Genomic DNA, 20,310 nt, shown 5'->3' with positions numbered 1-20,310 from the left:
CTAACAGAACTTTTAGTAAAATAATACAATAGCCAAAATTGGAGTGATTTTGGTGGAAACTATGGTTAACTGAAAAGCTTTTAAGGGGTGTGTAAAACGATAAATAACATGTCTGATGTGTTTCAGCAGGTCAAAGGATATAGGCCCTACTCAGGAGCTTACCTTTTTATAAATAACTTTTTGAAAGTGTTGTGAGCCACTAAAATCGTTTCACCTCACTAGCTACATTCCTGGCCCAGAGGCTCATTTTCCTGTGCTTGTAGTGTGCCGTGATTACCTGTGGCGCAGGTAAATCCGTTCAGGATCGTGGGGTGGCGCCGTTATGAGTGAGTATCTACGATTCCTTCCGCAACCGAGAGAAGGAAAAACTCCGATTACCTGCCTACACTTGCCGCTGCATGGACAACACCCGTGGAACCGATTATTTAATCGTTGTACAGTGTTTCCGATACATGAAACACTATATCCAGAATAGTGTACGCTTTTGGATATAATTAAGAAATCGTATAGGAGGTTATAGATGGAATATCAAATGGACGACTAGTTAAATCCTGGAGTTTCACCTGAAGCTTGCAAGAGTTCCTCGAGGAGTCCAAAACAGGACTGGAAGTTTATCAAGGGTGTGATACAGGAAGTAGGCAACCTTTAATTCATCATGGTAAGTGCTTTTTAAAAACTTGAAATTTCTTATTTAAATTGTTATTAAGAGTTAGTCAGTTTAGAGCTGTAGGTGGCTCTAAATGTTGAGTTAATAAATGAAGAGCTGCCGCTGGCTCTAAATCTTGTTCGCAAAGTTGTGATTGTTCGATAGGGCTACTAAGTTACTACAACATAAGTTGCATTTTAATTGTCCAATAAACACATTATTATTTATGAAGATTCATAAGACTTTAAGACATTTATCCTGTCAGAGTGAATCCCATGTCGATGGCCTAAAGAAATGGTCCAGGAACAACTTTTGAAAAACATTTAGGATATTAGGTGGAAAATGTTTTGCTCGTCAAACGCTCTATTAAACGCGATTTTGGAACATTACATAAAGAAGAAATCTGTTAAGAAAATCTAAAGCACAATAACTTCATAAAATCCTAGAATTCATGGGAGGGAAAAAAAGGAAATATGTCCAATGTATACAATTCTATTGATGAAAATGCCAGTGGGGAGTGGGGGGGGGGGGGGGGGGGGGGTCATATAAATAACTTAACTTAAGAATCATCAGTTCAAAATCAATTCAAGCCTGAAAATAAAACATTTGTGGAATTTTATTTTTCTATTCGGATTTTGGAGGGGACCTCAAATATTCTCAGATTTACTGTTTTTGATTTATGAAAGGAAGAGATACTCTTCTTAAATTTATCACATATTTTAATTGTCACACTTAGTCACCTAACTAAGCTTTTGCCTAAAGTTTATTGCTTGGGGATTAGTAGAAATAGGGCTTATTGTTATAGTCCAGTCTTGTCAAAGTGTCAGAGGCTTTAACATTTAAAATGTCTTATAAAAAGCAGTCATAACAGAAAGTATTTTATAAATGTAATTTCCTCCTATGTGCATGGTTACCATGGGCTCTCAGTTAATCAGTATATTCTTACACTTATTAACTCTTTAATTAACTTGTTAACTTATTAATTCTGCTGAACACCAGCCTGTCTGTCTGATGCAGTGCCAGCAAATGTTTAAAGTTGTAAGATGCATTTGAAGCTTTATTTACCCAACAGTGTGTCAGCATTTGATCCCAGGTGGCCATAGAGATGTTTGAATAAATAACCTGTCCTCTTTCTCTCTTGCACAGGGGAGCAAAGAGAAATATCACTGGCAGACCCAGAATGTGAAGGTCAGTGGTGTGGACGACATGGTCCTCCTCTCCAAGATCAGTGAAGAAGCCATCACAGATAACCTCAAGAAAAGATACATGGATGACTACATTTTTGTATCCTTATGTCTATAACGTACAAGAATTATTTGGTTATTTTGTCCGGCATACTTGCATATACAGTACACTACCTTTCTAAAGTTCAGTAAGGGTTTTTTTTTTTTTGGTGAAAGAAATAAATGTTTTTATTCAGCAGTGATGCATCACATTGATAAAGTAACAATAAAGACATGAATAATGTTACAAAAGATTTCTATTATAAATAAATTCTGTTATTTTGAACTTTATATTCATCAAATAATAATTTGTTTCCACAAAAATATGAATCATCGCCTTTTTTAACTTTGATAATAATTAGAAATGTTACACCAAATCAGCATATTAGAATGACGTTTGAAGACTGGAGTAATGACTGCTGAAAATTCAGCTTTGCAATCAAAGAATAATTTAAATGTAAAAATATATTAAACCATAAAACTAATATTTTAAATTGTAATAATACTTCACAATGTTTTACTGTATTTTTGATCAAATAAATGCAGCATTATTAGTATGAAGCCCAATTTATACTTCTGCGTCGAACTCACGACGTAGCTACGTCGTAGGCTTTGTGCTACACACACAGGTACCCTTCGGCGTACCCTGACGTGCACCTCTCCAAAAATGTAACAACGCGTCAATTCTACGCGGACGCAAGCGCTGTGATTGGTCTGCTAGAATCCCTCCCTCGGGTTTCACATGTTCCCTCTGCATCTGTAATTGCGCGTCAATGCGGACAACGACCCAGAAGTATAAATGAAAACCAGCGCGTAGTCTATAGCGTAGAGGCTCCGGCGTAGGTCTGACGCAGAAGTATAAATCAGCCTTAATACTTTATTTAGGGAGTCAGGTATATCATATCTTAATATTACAGATATTTGCGGTGGGCTAAATTGTCTTACACCAAAATGTGAACACTTAGCAACCATGCAGAACACCCTAGCAACTGCATAGCAGCACCTTGCCAACCGCCCACAGTAACCCTAACATTGTGGTGCCGAGTTTTGCATTGGCAAGCATCACTTATATTTTCCTAAGAAAATGTAAATATCAGTGTTATTTTAGTATCATAATATGTAGCTACTATTAATTTTCATATTTTCAGTTTTCATTTAAATTTTATTTTTTGTAATTTTGTTGTTTGTCATTTTTATAAGTTTTAGTTTTTTTTTTTAAATGTCTAAATTTGTTTTTCTGTTTTTGATGTTTTAGTATTTGTAATAGTTACGTTTTATAATAATATTTACTTTTTTTACATTTTATTTCAGTTAACATTTGTTTTATTTCAAGCAACAAAAACGTTTTTTTTATGGTTTTAGTTTTTGCTTTGGTTAACTATAATAGCCCTAGTAAATATCTGGTTAGTTATTGTTCTTGAATTTAGTCTTATGTCAATACTGCTCGACGGGTGATCATCTTTTTTTTTTTCAACCTACCAGCTTTTGTTTTTGCCATAACCACAACTCCTCAGACATACATTGGTCCTGTGCTGATATCAGTGAACCCCTTTAAACAGCTGCCATATTTCACAGACCGTGAGATTGAACTGTATCAGGGAGCCGTAAGTACAGCACACCTAAATACATGAATGCGAAATGGAATTAAAGTTCAGGTGAATAATCATTCCTGCAGGATAAGACATTTAAACATGGCCAGACGGAGCAGAGCAATGCCATTGCATGTCCAGTCTTGCCATTGTGCTTCCAGAGACTGCCTACGGATCTGTATTTGTTAACATCTTCCCCTGTATGGCCAAATCATAGAAAGCTCATATGCAAATCAGAAGGTGTTACTGGTTACGGAGTAATGTCACTGCCTCAATTTCATGCAAATGTGACTTTTAATTTTCCAAGAAAGCCGTATTAAACTGCACATGTATTCTGTCATTCCCAGGCACAGTATGAGAATCCCCCCCACATCTACGCTCTTGCCGACAATGTGTACCGCAACATGATGATTGACTCAGAGAACCAGTGTGTCATTATCAGGTCAGGGATCAAGGATCTGACGCCCTCACCATGAGGCACATTTAAAGTATTCGTGTGGCATCAAATGTTTGCATTATATGTGATCTAAATGTGTCTGTGATACAGTGGAGAGAGTGGAGCGGGCAAGACAGTGGCAGCCAAGTACATTATGAGCTACATCTCGAAAGTCTCAGGAGGTGGGCCTAAAGTTCAGGTGAGTTTATCATCTGCTAGATCAGGATTCCCAAACTGGGAGAAGCCTCATCAAAGAACCATGAACATGTAAATGTGTTGCTAAATTAACTTAAAACCTCAGGGAGGTACTTCAAATAAGTATTTTATGTTAAACAGGTTCGGCTGACAAAAAAGTTTGCGAATCTCTGGGCTAGATGGCCATTTGCTTAAAAAGAGCCAGATTGAACACAACCCAAAATCTATGTGGACTCATGGGTGTGGTTATTTCTTTTGTTAATATTGCCCTCATTTTGTGCTCATTGTATGTGAAATGTTGCCCCCTTGAAGTCACCCAGACTGTTAACTGAGATCAGAGACAGTGATCTCTTTGTTCCTCTGTGACATTGAACAGATCGATACCAGATCGGACAAAGTATATGGAACGAATCAGGAACTATAAAGTTATAATTTAAACTGCTTTTCATAGTTAAAAAAAATCAACAGTGTTTAGTGCATATACTACACATGGCATACTTTAACTGTCTGTGACGTCATGCGGTTTCCTCTTTCCTCGTTTAGCATGTTAAAGACATCATTCTCCAGTCTAACCCCCTCCTGGAGGCATTTGGGAATGCCAAAACAGTCCGCAACAACAACTCCAGTCGCTTTGTAAGTCTTGCTGCAATGATTAGTATCTATCTATCTATCTGTCTATCTATCTATCTATCTATCTATCTATCTATCTATCTATCTATCTATCTATCTATCTATCTATCTATCTATCTATCTGTCTATCTGTCTATCTGTCTATCTATATATCTATATATCTATATATCTATATATCTATCTATCTTCACTCAGACTATATTTATATATATACATGCACGTGCATGTATATATGTGTGTATAAAATAAATATATAATTTTGTGTATATATTGTGTGTATAATTTTATATACATTAAAATATAAATCTAATTTTAAAAGTACATATAATTATATTCAATATATATAATTATGCAAATTATAAAATAGAAGGAGCATATTAGCCTGTCTGCTGTTCAGTCTCTTGAATCGGTGTGCTGTCGAGTTTTAAGAATGTCATTTGGAGCATGCTGGTTCTCAACATGTCATAGCTTGTTTGCAGGAGTGCAGTTTGTGTGTGTGTGGACTGTGAAGTTGTAGTTCAGTAGGCTTTACTGTTCATTCCCATTTCTGCAGTGGTACTGTATGTCATAATGTCAGTGCACAAGCTTTGAGTTCACTACATGATATGCTTATTTCATACCTCAGGGAAAATACTTTGAAATACAGTTCAGCCGAGGAGGAGAACCTGATGGTGGAAAAATCTCCAACTTCCTCCTGGAAAAATCCAGAGTAGTGTCTCAAAACCATGGGGAAAGGAATTTCCATATATACTACCAGGTAAAGCTATGAACTCATTGAAACACAACCAAGAAAAGGTCATTGCAGGGAATGATGTGTAATGCAAGTTGGCAAACTGTTGTGTGTCATGTTAGGAGAGTATGATTTCAAGGCCAATTGTGGATTGTATTGTGTCATACTAGTATCTTATGCTACTTAATCTGGGCATATTGAAGATTAGAGTTTTTAAATTGCATAAAAGTCCTGTATGTTGTTGACTCCACTGGTTTATTTCCGATGTTTCCGTGTCAGCTCTTGCAAGGAGCCACCAAGGAGCAGAGAGAGAATTTAGGCGTCACAACCCCTGATTACTACTTCTACTTAAACCAGTCCAGCACCTACACCGTGGAGGAAGTCAATGACAAGAAAGAGTTTGAAGACACAATGGTGGGTGTAAAGCATTGTATCCTAATACAAACCATCTGGTTGTGTTCCTGCCATTCAAATTAAACAATCCAATAACGAAAAATTATAAATATTACATTTTTAGGCTGCCATGTCTGTGGTCGGCCTGTCTTTGGATGCACAGGATACTGTGCTGCAGATTGTGGCGTCAATCCTCCATCTTGGAAACATCACTTTTAGAGAGGAGGGCAACTATGCTGTGGTGGAGAGTGAAGACTGTGAGTATATGCTTGCATTTATTCATTTCACTTGTCTGTGTATCTGATTCCATTTAGTACAAAACAAGAATTTATTGTACATGGATAAATATCTTGCCTAATCTAATGAATTCACTTTCACTCTGCTGCAGTCCTGGCATTCCCGTCGTACCTTTTGGGAATCAATCAGGATGGTCTAAAGAGCAAACTAACCAGTCGCATCATGGACAGCAAGTGGGGTGGCAAGACAGAGACTATTTCGGTCACCTTGAACACGGAGCAGGCCTCATTCACTCGAGACGCCCTGTCTAAAGCACTGTATTCTAGGCTCTTTGACTACTTGGTTGATGTAAGTCAATCTGCTAGATTCAAATTACCAACTTTTTTTGTGGTCCTATGTATGGTATATAATACTGTTTAAAAGTTTGGGGTTAGTACGATTTTTTGTTGAAAGAAATTAATACTTTTATTTAGCAAGGAAGGCTGCATTAAATTGATATTGAAATAATAAGTGACAGTTACAACATTAATAATGTTACAGTAGAATTTCTATTTTTTTTACTTTCTATTCATCAAAGAATCCCGTAACAAAATACACCACAGTTTTCCACAAAATATTAAGCCGCACAATTATTTTCAACATTGATAAAAATAAGAAATATTTGATGAGCACCAAATCCGCAAATTAGAATTATTTCTGAAGGATCATGTGACACTAAAGACTGGAGTAATGATGCTGAAAATACAACTTTTCCATCAGAGGAATAAATTACATCTTAAAATATATTAAAATAGAAAAGAGGTTTTATTTTTAATTGTAATATTTCTCAGTATTACTGTTTTACTGTATGTTTGATCAAATAAATGCAGCTTTGGTAAATGTAAAACAATTCTTTCAAAAATATTAAAATATTATGCAGACCCCAAAGTTTTCGGTAGTGTATAGGTCTCAAAAAGCAAAAAAATTCTGCTTTCATACGCAGGTCATAAACAAGGCAATGCAGAAAGACCGTGAGGATTTAAACATTGGAGTTCTGGACATCTATGGCTTTGAAATCTTTCAGGTGAATTTAGTTGTTTTTTCTAAATGCATCTCTTTTCAATTTAACTCATATTAATTTAAAATAACATCATGCCTTTTCCTCTTCAGAAAAATGGATTTGAACAATTCTGCATTAACTTTGTGAATGAAAAACTGCAGCAGATTTTTATTGAACTCACACTAAAAGCGGAGCAGGTGAGAATAATGATGTTTAATAAGCCAATAGTAAAAGGCCCCTATGGAAGTGTTTGCTGATGTTTTCCGCTATCTCTTTTGCAGGAAGAGTACGTGCAGGAGGGAATCAAATGGACCCCCATTGAGTACTTTAACAACAAAGTCGTATGTGATTTAATTGAGTCTAAAATGGTGAGTTTACACTTTCAGGGTTTTCTGCATCAAAATGGTTGTCATGCATAGCACGCATTCGACTAATGGCATCTTATGGGCATGTTAATAACCCAGAATCCTCTTGGCATCATGAGCATCTTGGATGATGTGTGTGCCACCATGCATGCAAAAGGAGAAGGTGCAGACCAGACTCTGCTGCAAAAACTGCAGTCACAAATTGGCACACATGAACATTTCAACAGCTGGAACAAAGGTTTCGTTGTGCACCACTATGCAGGCAAGGTAAGAGACACTTTTCAAATGTTCAAATAGAGCTCTATAAATTGGTAAATGTCTATTTAGCAAACATCTTTAGAAATAAAGTTTCAAACTCAGGAATAAATGGTAAACATAATCAGGATGTATAAAATGCATCTTTTTAATGGTTGGAAGTAGTGTGGTTTAGTGGCCTTTTCGAGTCCTAAGATATGTACCCGACCAGAAATAACCCCAATCACTTCTTACCCAAACCCGACATGCAAAAAATAATTTTTTTAAAAGACAAACCCGACCCGAGACAGACCCAATAAAATGAGATCAGTTGAGAGCCGATGGCAATATGTAGATTTACAATATGTAAATTCATTCTCCAGTACTTTATTTTAGTTATGTTGATTAGCCAAGATGCTTCATAATGTAGCCAATTCTTTGTGTATGTCAAAAATGTGGGAGAATTTTTTCTTTGCACAAATTGTTTTGTTTGAGGAATTAAACTAAACAGTTATGGTTTAATTATAGTTAATTTGATTTAGTTGATTAGTGTGGCATCAACTGCATTTAGAGTACATCATTCTTCCACTTGGGCGAGCAATTCCAAGTAGATAAAATGCTCACAAACTTTGTTGCATTTCAAATGACAAGGAAATCTACATTAAAGTTAATATTAATAAGCAAATCCCTTTATACAAAAAATTTGTGTATTCTCGGGTCCATTAGGAATAGAAATTATTAAAAATTACTCAACACTAATAATGCCAGACCCGTGTCCGAGGGACTCTCGGATCAGACCTCCGGTTTTTTGGATGGAGAAGTGGACTCATGTAGAACTCTAGTGTGGCTACATCACTGCCCCCTGTGGATGCAGTGTGTGCATCTCATAGCTTTGACTTTTTACTAATTAAGCATACTGATTCTCTTATTTCAAATGTGTTTGTCTTGATGATTTCCATAAAACAACAACAATTTAAGTTCTTTGGGCCAGCACATTAACAGAGGACAAGCAGTTTGGAGAATGGATGGATTGAAATATAACTGAATATAGAGTCACACTGATATTGATTCTCTTCTTGGTGAGAGTAATAAGAGCCCTTATTTCCAGGTGTCTTATGATGTGAGCGGCTTCTGTGAGAGGAACAGGGATGTGCTGTTCAATGACATCATCGAGCTCATGCAGAGCAGTGAGTTGTAAGTGGTTATTTGGCTTTTTTTAGCCCATGTCGGCTGAAGCTTTTTAAAAGCCCCTAATGCACTCGTGCACCGATGCAGAACAGCTGCAGTTCAGCTGCAGTTCAGCTGTAATTCTTTAATGAAATAAGAAGTCACATTAATGAATCATAAAATCCATATGATGTAGCATTTTTATGGAGGATGATGAGTTCATTTTGTGAGAAATTCTGTGGTGTATTACTGCACTAGAGTCAGCTATGGTTATGTCTTCCATGTGCTTGTAAAAAAGAGGTTTAAAATGGTTAATCCCTTTTTCTGGTCATTTCCATAGCGCCTTCATAAAAGATCTGTTCCCAGACAACCTTGAGGCGGAGAAAAGGGGCCGTCCCACCACTGCAGGTTCAAAGATTAAGGTGAAATAACTGATTTACGAAATAAAGAAATGCATGCTTAAACTGAACTAGAAACATTCCTACGATTTGATTTAAACCATGTTTTATGTTTCAGTTCCTAACAAAGTTACTGGCCAACTTTACATGCAATTTACATCTGGCGAGTGTTTTGGGGCCTGTGTATACTTAGTTTTGTGCTATACATGAATGTGATATTATACTCATAAATATTTGTAATGCTATTGTTAATTTTCTGTGTGATTTTATCTCTTCTCCCCTTACAGAAACAAGCAAATAATCTTGTCCAGACGTTAATGAAATGCACGCCTCACTATATTCGATGCATCAAGCCCAACGAGACAAAAAAGGCTCGCGACTGGGAGGAAAGCCGCGTCAAACACCAGGTGGAATATCTTGGACTGCGAGAGAACATCCGTGTGCGCAGGGCCGGCTACGCCTTCCGACGTGTCTTCAAGAAATTCCTGCATAGGTAAAATCACCACTAATGCCTGTTAAGATGCCAAATGCTGTATATGGGAATTTTGATAAGTTGCACTTATAAAATGTAATGTATTATAATTAACTATTCTATTATGTTTGCTCAGATATGCAATCTTGACCAAAGAAACATGGCCCCAGTGGCGTGGAGATGAGAAACAGGGTGTCCTACACCTTTTAAAATCTGTCAACATGGACTCTGACCAGTACCAGCTGGGCAAGACAAAAATCTTCATCAAGGCCCCAGAATCTGTATGTATTATTCCACAGTCACACTAGAATTTGAACGCGCGAAATTTCTACGGACACTGCAATGGTTGCAAAATGACATCAACACTCGGTAGCGCATTTTTTAAAAAGTATTAAATTTAACAAGTGATACATCATAAATGTGCTCCACTTTACTGCAATCCTGCAAATTAAAATTTTCATTATTTTAGTTAGGCTAAAATGTCACTCTGTTGCATATCAATCTGCCATTGGTCACATGTCTTCACGTGATAGAAGTTTACAGGGTTACAGTTCAACCAACTTGAAACTTGGAACACAACTAAATGCAAAACTTCTCCGCTTGAGTGTGCGTTTCCTGTCTCCCACATTTGCATGCATATGAATGCAAGTCAATGGCACGAAAAGTGTAGTGTGACCACCCGTTTAGTTGGTAACTTGAAGGTATTAATGTGAACATATAATTTCACAGTTGTGATTTGATGTGATGTTTTCTGAAATGTTTTCATTGTTGCCATTGTTACAAATTTTTTTTGGGTGGTTCTGGCAAACTCAGTTTGGCTCCTTAAATGCATTCCTCTGGCGTTGTGCAAAAGATTAAATTTAATTCAGTCATATTAGGTCAATATTCTTCAGCTGTTGTTCAGATGGCTTTTTGTGTGCCTATTTTTCCAAAACATTGTTTATATAGAATAGACTCTGTATGTTCACACACACACTTCTCAAAGTTTTTTTGGTCATTTCGTGGTTGTCTTTGCATTTTGTTGATGTTCTGAAATCACAGTGATGACTATGAAAAATAAGTATGACATGTTGATCTACAGTTGTTCCTGCTGGAGGAAATGAGGGAAAGAAAATACAACGGATATGCTCGGGTAATCCAACAAGCCTGGCGCAAACACATCGCTGTGCGCAAGTATGTTCGCATGCGAGAGGAAGGTGAGTGCAAACTCAGATTATTCACTTTGACACCTGCATAAGAATAATTTAGACATTGTTTAGACAAGTTTGTGTCCGGAGTTACGACTAACTCTTGTTATTCTGTAACAAATCAATAGGCCTTGGGAACGCAACCAGATGAAATTGATGTTAAATCACATTGCTTCTTTACTGATTCCAGCCTCTGACCTCCTGTTGAACAAGAAGGAGAGACGAAAGAACAGTCTGAACCGTAATTTCATGGGAGACTACATCGGCACGGACAACCACCCGGAGATTCGACAGTTCGTGGGTCGCAGGGAGAGGATTGATTTTGCTGACGTGGTGGTCAAATACGACCGCAGATTTAAGGTATGACTCAAAGTCCCATTTAACACACTGAAACTCATGGATCACTTCCTTTGTAATTGTCAAGAAGTATTTTTTGCTAGTTTACTGAAGCTGCTCAGTAGCTGCTCAGCAACAGACACATTGTAGTTCATCTGATATGTTTCATGTGAATACATACTCACATGCTGTTTCAACACCCACAGACTGTCAAGCGTGACCTCATTCTCACCCCTAAGTTTCTCTATCTGATTGGACGTGAGAAGGTGAAACAGGGTCCTGAGAAAGGCCAGATCCAGGAGGTCTTGAAGAGGAAGATTGAGGTGGAGAAGATCCAGTCTGTCTCCCTTAGGTACATAACCTTATGGACTTTTCCTTACATTGCAGCTAATAAATTTACAATATGCCTAATAAATTATACAATTACAGCAGAATGTAGGGTGACCAATGTCCTCTTTTTCCCGGACATGTCCTCTTTTTGGACCTAAAAAATTGCGTCCGGCCGGGATTTCTTGATCGCCCAAAATGTCCAGGATTCGGCTTTTGCTTTCTACAGTCACCATTTATTATGTTTACATGTGTTGTGAACTTTTTCTTCTAAAGTGTTTGAAAACTCAGAAGACCAGGAGACATCTAAGCATGTAAATGAGGTATGCAGGTTTAGGAACCTGCCCTATGCTGAGAGTGTTACCAATTCCAATCCAATCAGCATAACTATTCAAACAGTGAGAACTCTCTTGCTGAAACAAAAAGTCCCAAGAGTTTCAGTAATCTGATTCATTTAACTTACAAAAGAGAGAAACAGGATTAGCCGGACTCTCTTGCTGGAAAACTGTTTCACAGCGAATATCATCACCATCATAAACTTAAATGCTAAATTCAGTATACGAAACTGTCTCAGTTTATATACTATTGTATTGGAAACTCAATTAAACATTTTATAAATTTGTAACACTACACATGCACACCTTTTGTTTCAATCGGACTGAATCCTTTCAGATTGATGAATCTGAATGTACTGTTTACATGAACGATAAACAAGTGATCGGGTTGATGTGCGTTTTTGCATTGCGTTTGCATTTAAGTCCCGCCTTCTCACACGGCACCATTGATCGGTCGGTCATGTACGTAACACAAACATTGGTCAAACTGCATCTCAATCATTACCCTCAGCACCACGGCAACAGCCGAGAGACACAGAGCAGCGCTTGCTTGTCAACAGTGGCACATGGCTCCTGAACAGCGTAAAAAAAAAAGTCCAAATGTAAATTCACACATGAATTTTCACGATTTAAATTCCTGTGTTTTCGTCTCGGTCGGGATCCGTGTGAAGCAGAATGCATGACCTGCAAAGCTGGCACTACTTGTCATAAAGGTGCTAGCGACCTCGAAGCCCACATAAGGAAAGTATACAAGAGAACATCTGGAGGACTGAAATTATTTTTTACTGAAATAGTGGGGGTTTTATGGCAACTGTTTTTTTTTTTTTAACCAATGGTCATGAAAAGAAGCAATGTCATGTAAAAGGTGTTAAAAGCTAAAAAAATAATTTATTTGTTTGTCATTATTCTATTGTTGTGGGCCAAAAGTTGAATGGAAAGGATGTATTACTGTATGTATTAAAGTTCAATAGCATAGAACTTTAACACTCCCCAGCCCCGTCTTCTTTTCTGAAGACTACAATATGGTCACCCTACAGAATGAAAAATCAGAATGTTTTCAAACACTAAAGTAGTAGGGAGGTTAAGCCCAAAAAATAGGCCTTTGACTTCAAGTCATGATGCAAAGGTCTCCTTTGGTATGGAAATACCTTAGGGTCATACAAATCAATTTATCCTATGACACAAGTGAGATCTCACTTTGTATCAGAAATAAACATGTTTTTTCAAAAATGGCCGCCAATGCGCCGAAAATACTCTAGAGCCCATATCTTTGCTTCTGTTATCGATATAATGACAAATTTGGTGTCAAAGTGTACATTTTTGGGGTCAAGGAATCCAATAAAATTGGTTTCAAGTTTAAAAAAAAAAAATTTCCCCATACCATGACAATTGGGGGTAAATATGCACATTTCACATAAAAATTGTCATCAGAGTGACTTTACTTATCTTTTTGTTCAAAAACTTTAATTTTGTATTTAAGCAGTGCAGCTACCTCTGTACATTTACATTTGTCCTAAGTAGCATGAGATTTCGACCAGTCAGGAGTAGCCTATAGCATATCAGTTCCTGCAACAACACATCCCATCTGCACCAGGAGCTGTGACAGCTGTTGAAGGTCAGAGGTGACAGGTTAACACTTTGAGGTTCGTATGACTTTCTCATTAAATAGAAAAATGTTTTTAATGTTAGATAACTAATAAATAGCTAGCTAGTTGACTATGGGAAAAAAACCTTAGAGGGAAAACCTCTTTTCTCGAGAATACTGAAGCCAAAAATTATCCTTATAATTTGTATTAATTTAAAACACACTTGCTGCAGCTAGCAGACCTAGGCGAGGCAGCTTGCGCGCCTATTGGATGCTATGCGGCAACTGCTGCAACCTATCGAGGCACTGCACGTGACGTAAGCACCAATGAGTGGGCGTGTGGGCGAATGGGCGTGGCTTATGGTGATATTTCAGGTGATATTTATATTTATTCATACTATACAAAATGCTGTAAATATGTTCATTATCTGTAAATGTTTATTCTGACAAAACCCAACTGTGACCATATTTTTATAGCATTTTCATATTTTTTATAATTTTATTTGTATAATTTGTATTACTATTTGTATTACTATTACTTGTTGTATCTGTATTTGTATATGTGCACTGGAAGCCTCAGTACCAAGGAAAATTCCTTGTCTGTGCAAGCACACTTGGCAATAAAGCTCTTTCTGATTCTGATTCTGATTCTTATGCCTATATAAGCCAGAGCTCGATAAGATGCTCCTTGGTTTTCATCGACTGAAGCGAAACCAGATGGTAGCACAAGCACGGCAGGGTTACGCAACACTCATTCCCTCTTCTAGAGAGAACCGAGGTTACGTTAGTAACCGTGACGTTCTCTTACGAGAGTACTCTCATGTTGCGTAAGCTAGCTTACGCTACGGGAATCCAATTTAAAACGCTGTGCATGCTAAATCTACAACAACACTGACCCAAGGGCGAGCCCTGAGTTCATATGATATGGGGATATAAAAATGGGCAGCTAGACCTTTAGATCGGCCACCAAAAGAAACAAATAGCTGTCCTTACCGTCTGAAAGCAGCTGAATGTTCCACGTAAATTCTAAGGGCCCTAACCAGGCAAAGGAGATTCACGTCAGACTCGCTGTCAGATCCGAAGAGAGAATGTCACATTGAAGAGGCGGTGGTTCCAGTACCAGTCGGTCGCCTTCCAAGGTTTCAGAGCTGCGACGCATTTCTGATTGACCCTGAGGCAAAAACAGATCGAAGGCCCAAGCTCGAGACGGCACTCGTGCTTTCAGCCACCACTGCAGTGGGCGCATGCGAAGCAGACCCAGCTGGAGTACTGATGATGATGAGGCCATGAGGCCCAGGATTTTCTGAAATCTCTTGAGCGGGACCATAGTGCCGCAATGTTCAGTATGCGCTCTGGCTACAGTCGCTCTATCATTGACAGCGATTTCAGCTCTGTGCCCAGAAAGGATATTTCCTGGCTGGGGGACAGCGAGCTCCTCGCCCAATTGACTGTGAGATCAAGATTCTCGAGGTGTTCGAGTAATATGGTCCTGTGTTCTATGAGCTCTGAATGAGATCGAGCTAGAATCAGCCAATCGTCCAAATAGTTCAAAGCTTGTATGCCCTGAAGTTTCAGGGGCGCGAGAGCAGCGTCCATGCACATCATAATATACAGGATTCCAGGGACAGGCCGAACGGTAGGACTGTGTATTGATATGCCTGGCCCTCGAAGGCGAATCTCAAAAATCACCTGTGACGAGAGAATGTCAGACTCGCTGTCAGATCCACAGAGACTTGTGCTCTGAAAGGAGTGGCAAGTACTTTGGGGACATAATCATGTCTTGGTTTGAGGATGACCTTGGAGTCATTAGGCCCAAACTCAAGGCATGACGCGCTAACAGAAAGTGCGTGTAAGTCACCCACCAGCTTGACTGAGGCGATAGCCACCAGAAAGGCTGTTTTCAATGAGAGATACTTAAGGTCCACAGACTGTAGAGGTTCGAAAGGGGCACTCTTCATGGCCTCCAGGACCAAGGAAAGGTCTGAGGGGGGGCGAGGAGGGTTCATCCTTCTAGCTCCCCTGAGGAAGCGGACTACAAGGTCGTTCCTACCCAGTGACTGGCCATGCGAATGTTTGACAAACGCAGCAATAGCCGCCACATATACCTTGAGCATGGATGGGGATCTACCCTTATCCAATAGCTCCTGTAGGAAGGAGAGAACCTCCGACACCCCACAATCTTGTGGATCCGGGTTGCGAGCTGAGCACCAACCTGAGAACACTGACCACTTGGAAGCACAAAGCCGTCTAGTAGAGGGCGCTCTAGCTTGGGTAATCGTGTTTAACACTCCGTCGGGGAGACTGACGGGTACCCGTTGATGGCCCACACATGCAGAGCCCAAAGCTCGGGTCGTGGGTGCCAAATCGTACCCCCGGTCTATGAGAGGAGATCTCTCCTCAACGGGACAGGCCACGGAGGCAAGCTCTGAAGCTGCATCAGCTCCGGAAACCAAACTTGGTTCGGCCAGAACGGAACTACTAGAAGTACACAGGAACCGTTCTCCCTTATACGCTTGATTACCTGTGGTAACAGCATGATCGGAGGGAAAGCATAGAGAGGGCGGTTGGGCCAGTGCTGGGCCATTGTGAAGCATATTGGGCACTGCATATTTGTGAAGCATATTGGGCACTGCATATTTGTGAAGCATATTGGACACTGAGCGTTGCCTTGAGACGCAAAGAGGTCGACTTCTGCTGTGCCAAAGGTGTCCCACAACAGCTGAACTGTCTGAGGGTGGAGAGACCATTCCCCTGGGGGAACGTTGTCCCTGGACAGCCTGTCTGGACACACATTAAGATGGCCTGGCACATGCGCCGCTCTCAGCGAGAGTAGGTTAAGCTGAACCCATACAAGGATGCGTTCTGCCAGAAGGTTCCGTGATCTCAGACTGCCCTGGCGATTTATGTAGGAAACCACAGACATATTGTCCATGCGGACAAGGACATGGTGGCCCTTTAGAAGGGGAAGGAAGAACCGCAAGGCGTTCTCGACCGCCTTCATCTCTAGACAGTTTATGTGCAAGCTCTTTTCTTGGCTTGACCACAGGCCAAAAGTCGGTCTGCCCTCATAAAGAGCGCCCCAGCCAGAATTGGAGGCGTCGGTCAAAACCACTATCAGTTTAGAGATTACTCCCAGGTTTACACCTGTCTGAAACCAGTCGACCGCCTTCCAGGGCTCCAGAGCTGTGACACAGTTCTGAGTTACCTTGAGACGTAAACGACCGGATGCCCATGCTCGACGCAGGACCCGCGCCTTCAGCCAGTGCTGTAAAGGGCGCATGCGAAGCACACCTAAACGAATAAATTATTAAGTTGTGAATGGACTGTGTGTTTGGCATGCGTTTTTTAATAAAAAATTGCATACTTCACCTCCAATTGTCATGTTAAGGACAACATTATTGTTTTTTATTCTTGGAACCAATTTTATTGGACTCCTTGACCACAAAAATGTACCCGTTGATACCAAATTTGTCATTATAGCTATAACAGAAGCAAAGATATGGGCCTCTCAAGTATGGTCGGCGGCCATTTTTAAAAAATGTGCGTATATAAGATACAAATTGTGATCTCACTTGTGTCTTAGGATAAATTTATTTCTATGGCCCTAAGGTACTTACATACCAAAGGGGACCTTTGCATCATGACTTGAAGTCAAAAGTCACTTAACCTCCCTACTAAAGTACTTGAGCAAGCATTTAAGCAAGCTTTTGTCTTTTTTTTTTTCATTACATGATGATGATGGGTGGATCTCTTTCCTCAGCACACTACAGGATGACCTCTTCATACTGCACGAGGATCAATATGACAGTGTTCTGCAGTCTGTCTTTAAAACGGAGTTCCTCAGTCTGCTGTACAAGCGTTACGAGGACAAAACGCGAAAAAAGTTGCCGCTCAAGTTCAACAACCTGTGAGCAATGTTTCCCTCACTGTGAAATTTAACATGTGCTGTATTACATCATACTCAGAAAATCTATTGTGCATATGTTGGTCTTGTAATTCTAACATTTAACATATTTCTCACTCAGACTTGAATTTAAGGTGAAGAAAGGGGGATGGGGTCCGTTTGCATCTGCTGGCTCTCGACAGATCCAGTTTCAGATGGGTCAGGGGGACGATGCAGTTCTGAAGCCAAGCAGCAAGGCCTTGAATGTCAGTATTGGCCCCGGTCTGCCTAAAAACGCAAGTGAGTCTGTGCTGAAATTTTGAATTTTAGTAAAACTAGTTTAGTTGCTTGCAGTACCACTCAAAAATGAAAGTTCTGTCATCATTTACTCACCCTCAAATTTTTCAAAACTCGAATGGATTTCTTTCTTCTGCTGAACACAAAAGAAGATATTTTGAAGAATGTCGGTAATCAGACAGTTGATGGACCCCCTTTTTTCTGTACTATGGAAGTCAATGTAGCCCATAAACTGTTTGGTTACCAATATTCTTCTAATATCTTCTTTTGTGTTTAGCGTAAGAAAGACACTCATATGGGTTTGGAATAACTTGAGGGTGAGTAGATGATGACAGAATTTTAATTTTTGGGTGAACTATCCCTTTAACCTCTTATAGATTGTGTGCTGTCTGTTTAGTCATGTTTGCAAAATGTTTTGTAATAGCTTTATGGGCCATAATATCACTATCTAGAGGTCTTACACCATTGAAAACCATTTTGCAGATCATTTTGAGATTGTAAAGAAATATTGTTTAAAAAATATTGTTGGGTTGGTATGATTTTGTAATATTTGTGAAATAAGTCTCTTATGCTCACCAGGGCTATATTTTACTAGATCAAAAATACAGTAAAACAGTGATATTGTGAAATATTATTAAAATTTAAAGTAAATGTTTTCTTTTTATATATTTTAAGAATATTTTTGTGGAAATTGATCAATTTTTTTTGTAACGTATTTACAAATTCTACAGGACCCACTCGGCGTGACAACCGAAAGAGCAGGCACATGGGGAACCAGAATCGCAACGTAGGCCAGTATTCACGTGGTAAGACCACAGTTTTACATATTTCACTTAAATTGCTACTAAACTGTTTTAGAAATGGTTTTAAAATGTTATAATGGCTTGTAATTTCAGAGGATCCCAAGTCTGTTGGTCGAGGAAGAGGAACTCAAGCACAGCCCGCCATTAGGAACTCTCTGCTCCGTCAGCAGTCCAGTATGGATCAGCCCACCCTTCCCCGACTCCAGGGATCTCGCCGCAGTCAGCTCGAGAGTCAGATCTACACCGATATGGGCTTCATGAAAGTTCCTGATCAAGGCGTGGCAGGGTGAGATGATGGATCATATGACTGCAGGAAGCTCCATTAAAAGCAATCATCAGTATTTTATCCTCCAAGCCATACTAACTGAAGACTAAACAATCGGAAAACCTATTCAGCTGGAACTAGTTTTCACAGATCAGTACATGACAGGCAATTATGTACATGACAGAATTAAGATATTAATAGTAACTCAAACATTTTTGGAGGAAATAAATTCTGTCACTGGTTAATTATATATATTTTTTCAATTTTAGTTTGGTTTTGTCAGAGATACCTTCAACTAAAAAATAATGTTTAGATTTTTTTTTTTTAATGAATTTTTTTAAAAAGTATATAATTTTTTTTTATATGTTATTTTAGTTAGTTTTGGACTCATAGAGTGTTTCTGGTTATATCAGTTTTTCAAATAAAATAATCGCTCTTTTCTCTCAGGATGCAACGCAGACGTTCAAAAGAGTACAAGCCTCTCCCAGGGTCAGGGCTACCCAAACCCAAACCCAAACCCAAACCCCGCACCCCACAATGCAGAGCACTTTATGCTTATGATGCTCAAGACACTGATGAGCTCAGCTTTCAAGCAGATGAAATCATAGAAATCCTACGTGAAGGTAATCTATTTTTATACAAGTGAACTTTATACAGGGTATATTGGGTAAGTGAATTCTGCACTAACCCAAGATGTGCTGTCTTTCCAGACCCCTCAGGTTGGTGGAGTGGCCGTCTTCGAGGAAAGGAAGGCATGTTTCCTGGCAACTATGTTGAGAAGATTTAAACTGGCATGCTATTGGACAAAATGTGATTCTTTGCAGAAATTGGATCAAGAGGAACAAAGGATCAGCATTAAATCAAAGCAGCCTGTTGCCAAGTCATTTACCCAAGTGCATAGATGTTTACTGCAAAAGGTGCCACTCTAACAATGTGTTAATATTCAGTAGGATCCTTCTTTATACCCCGATGAAATTTTATATGACTATTTTATTATAGAAAGTAATATTAGAGATAAATGTAGAAGAAAAACTATAATTGTGTTTCACTATAGGTTTTTAAATGTGTTTTTGGAGAATAGAATGGATAAATCAATATTTTAATGTACTGTATTTTACTGAAGTTGTATTTTTAAACATCCAAATGCTACTTTTTTTTTTACAGATATTGTGCAATTGTATAAAATCAGAAAAGCTGTTTTCAGATACTCCTAGAACGAAAATAAAATGGAACACTTTTTTGTTTAATTTTCCCATTAGAAGCATCATGAAAATTGTTTTAAAGGCCTGCTAGTTTTCCCTAACTGTTTTCCGGTTATAAACAAAATTCCTAATGAAGCAGAAAGATGGAGTGGGACGTATTAAAGGGTTCAATTTATTTATAATGTCCTACTTGCTAGTCAGTTGCAGGTGTAATTAGAGTGAGGGACTTATCATTCTAGTAAGCATTTTTTTAGTAACAAAAATCTGTTTGGTGCAGGATGAATCCTCAATAATAAATATTTTTGGTTTTCAAAAGTGATTAAAACAATTTTGTCA

At 38.8% G+C, this 20,310-nt stretch overlaps 1 protein-coding gene across 1 annotated transcript; it reads left to right on the top strand.

Moving 5' to 3' along the window:
- Positions 1 to 290: 290 nt before the first annotated feature.
- Positions 291 to 20,019, top strand: myo1eb (myosin IEb). The gene is made up of 27 exons (XM_077217812.1): positions 291 to 658; positions 1,793 to 1,930; positions 3,384 to 3,473; positions 3,806 to 3,900; positions 4,006 to 4,093; positions 4,633 to 4,722; positions 5,345 to 5,476; positions 5,729 to 5,863; positions 5,967 to 6,099; positions 6,231 to 6,427; positions 7,062 to 7,142; positions 7,229 to 7,315; positions 7,400 to 7,486; positions 7,583 to 7,750; positions 8,826 to 8,911; positions 9,225 to 9,306; positions 9,570 to 9,775; positions 9,891 to 10,035; positions 10,836 to 10,950; positions 11,132 to 11,301; positions 11,484 to 11,629; positions 17,285 to 17,431; positions 17,550 to 17,707; positions 18,436 to 18,510; positions 18,601 to 18,793; positions 19,220 to 19,395; positions 19,483 to 20,019. Exons 1-27 carry the CDS (start codon positions 656 to 658, stop codon positions 19,557 to 19,559), a joined length of 3,300 nt encoding a protein of 1,099 aa, XP_077073927.1. The 5' UTR covers positions 291 to 655; the 3' UTR covers positions 19,560 to 20,019.
- Positions 20,020 to 20,310: the final 291 nt, after the last annotated feature.

This window comes from Siphateles boraxobius, unplaced genomic scaffold (assembly GCF_051911475.1).
Source record: "Siphateles boraxobius isolate OS27281-9 unplaced genomic scaffold, OSU_SipBor_1 12, whole genome shotgun sequence".
NCBI classification, from domain to species: domain Eukaryota; kingdom Metazoa; phylum Chordata; class Actinopteri; order Cypriniformes; family Leuciscidae; genus Siphateles; species Siphateles boraxobius.
Note: the sequence above shows the minus strand (reverse complement) of the source record. Positions and strands in the feature narration are given on the sequence as shown.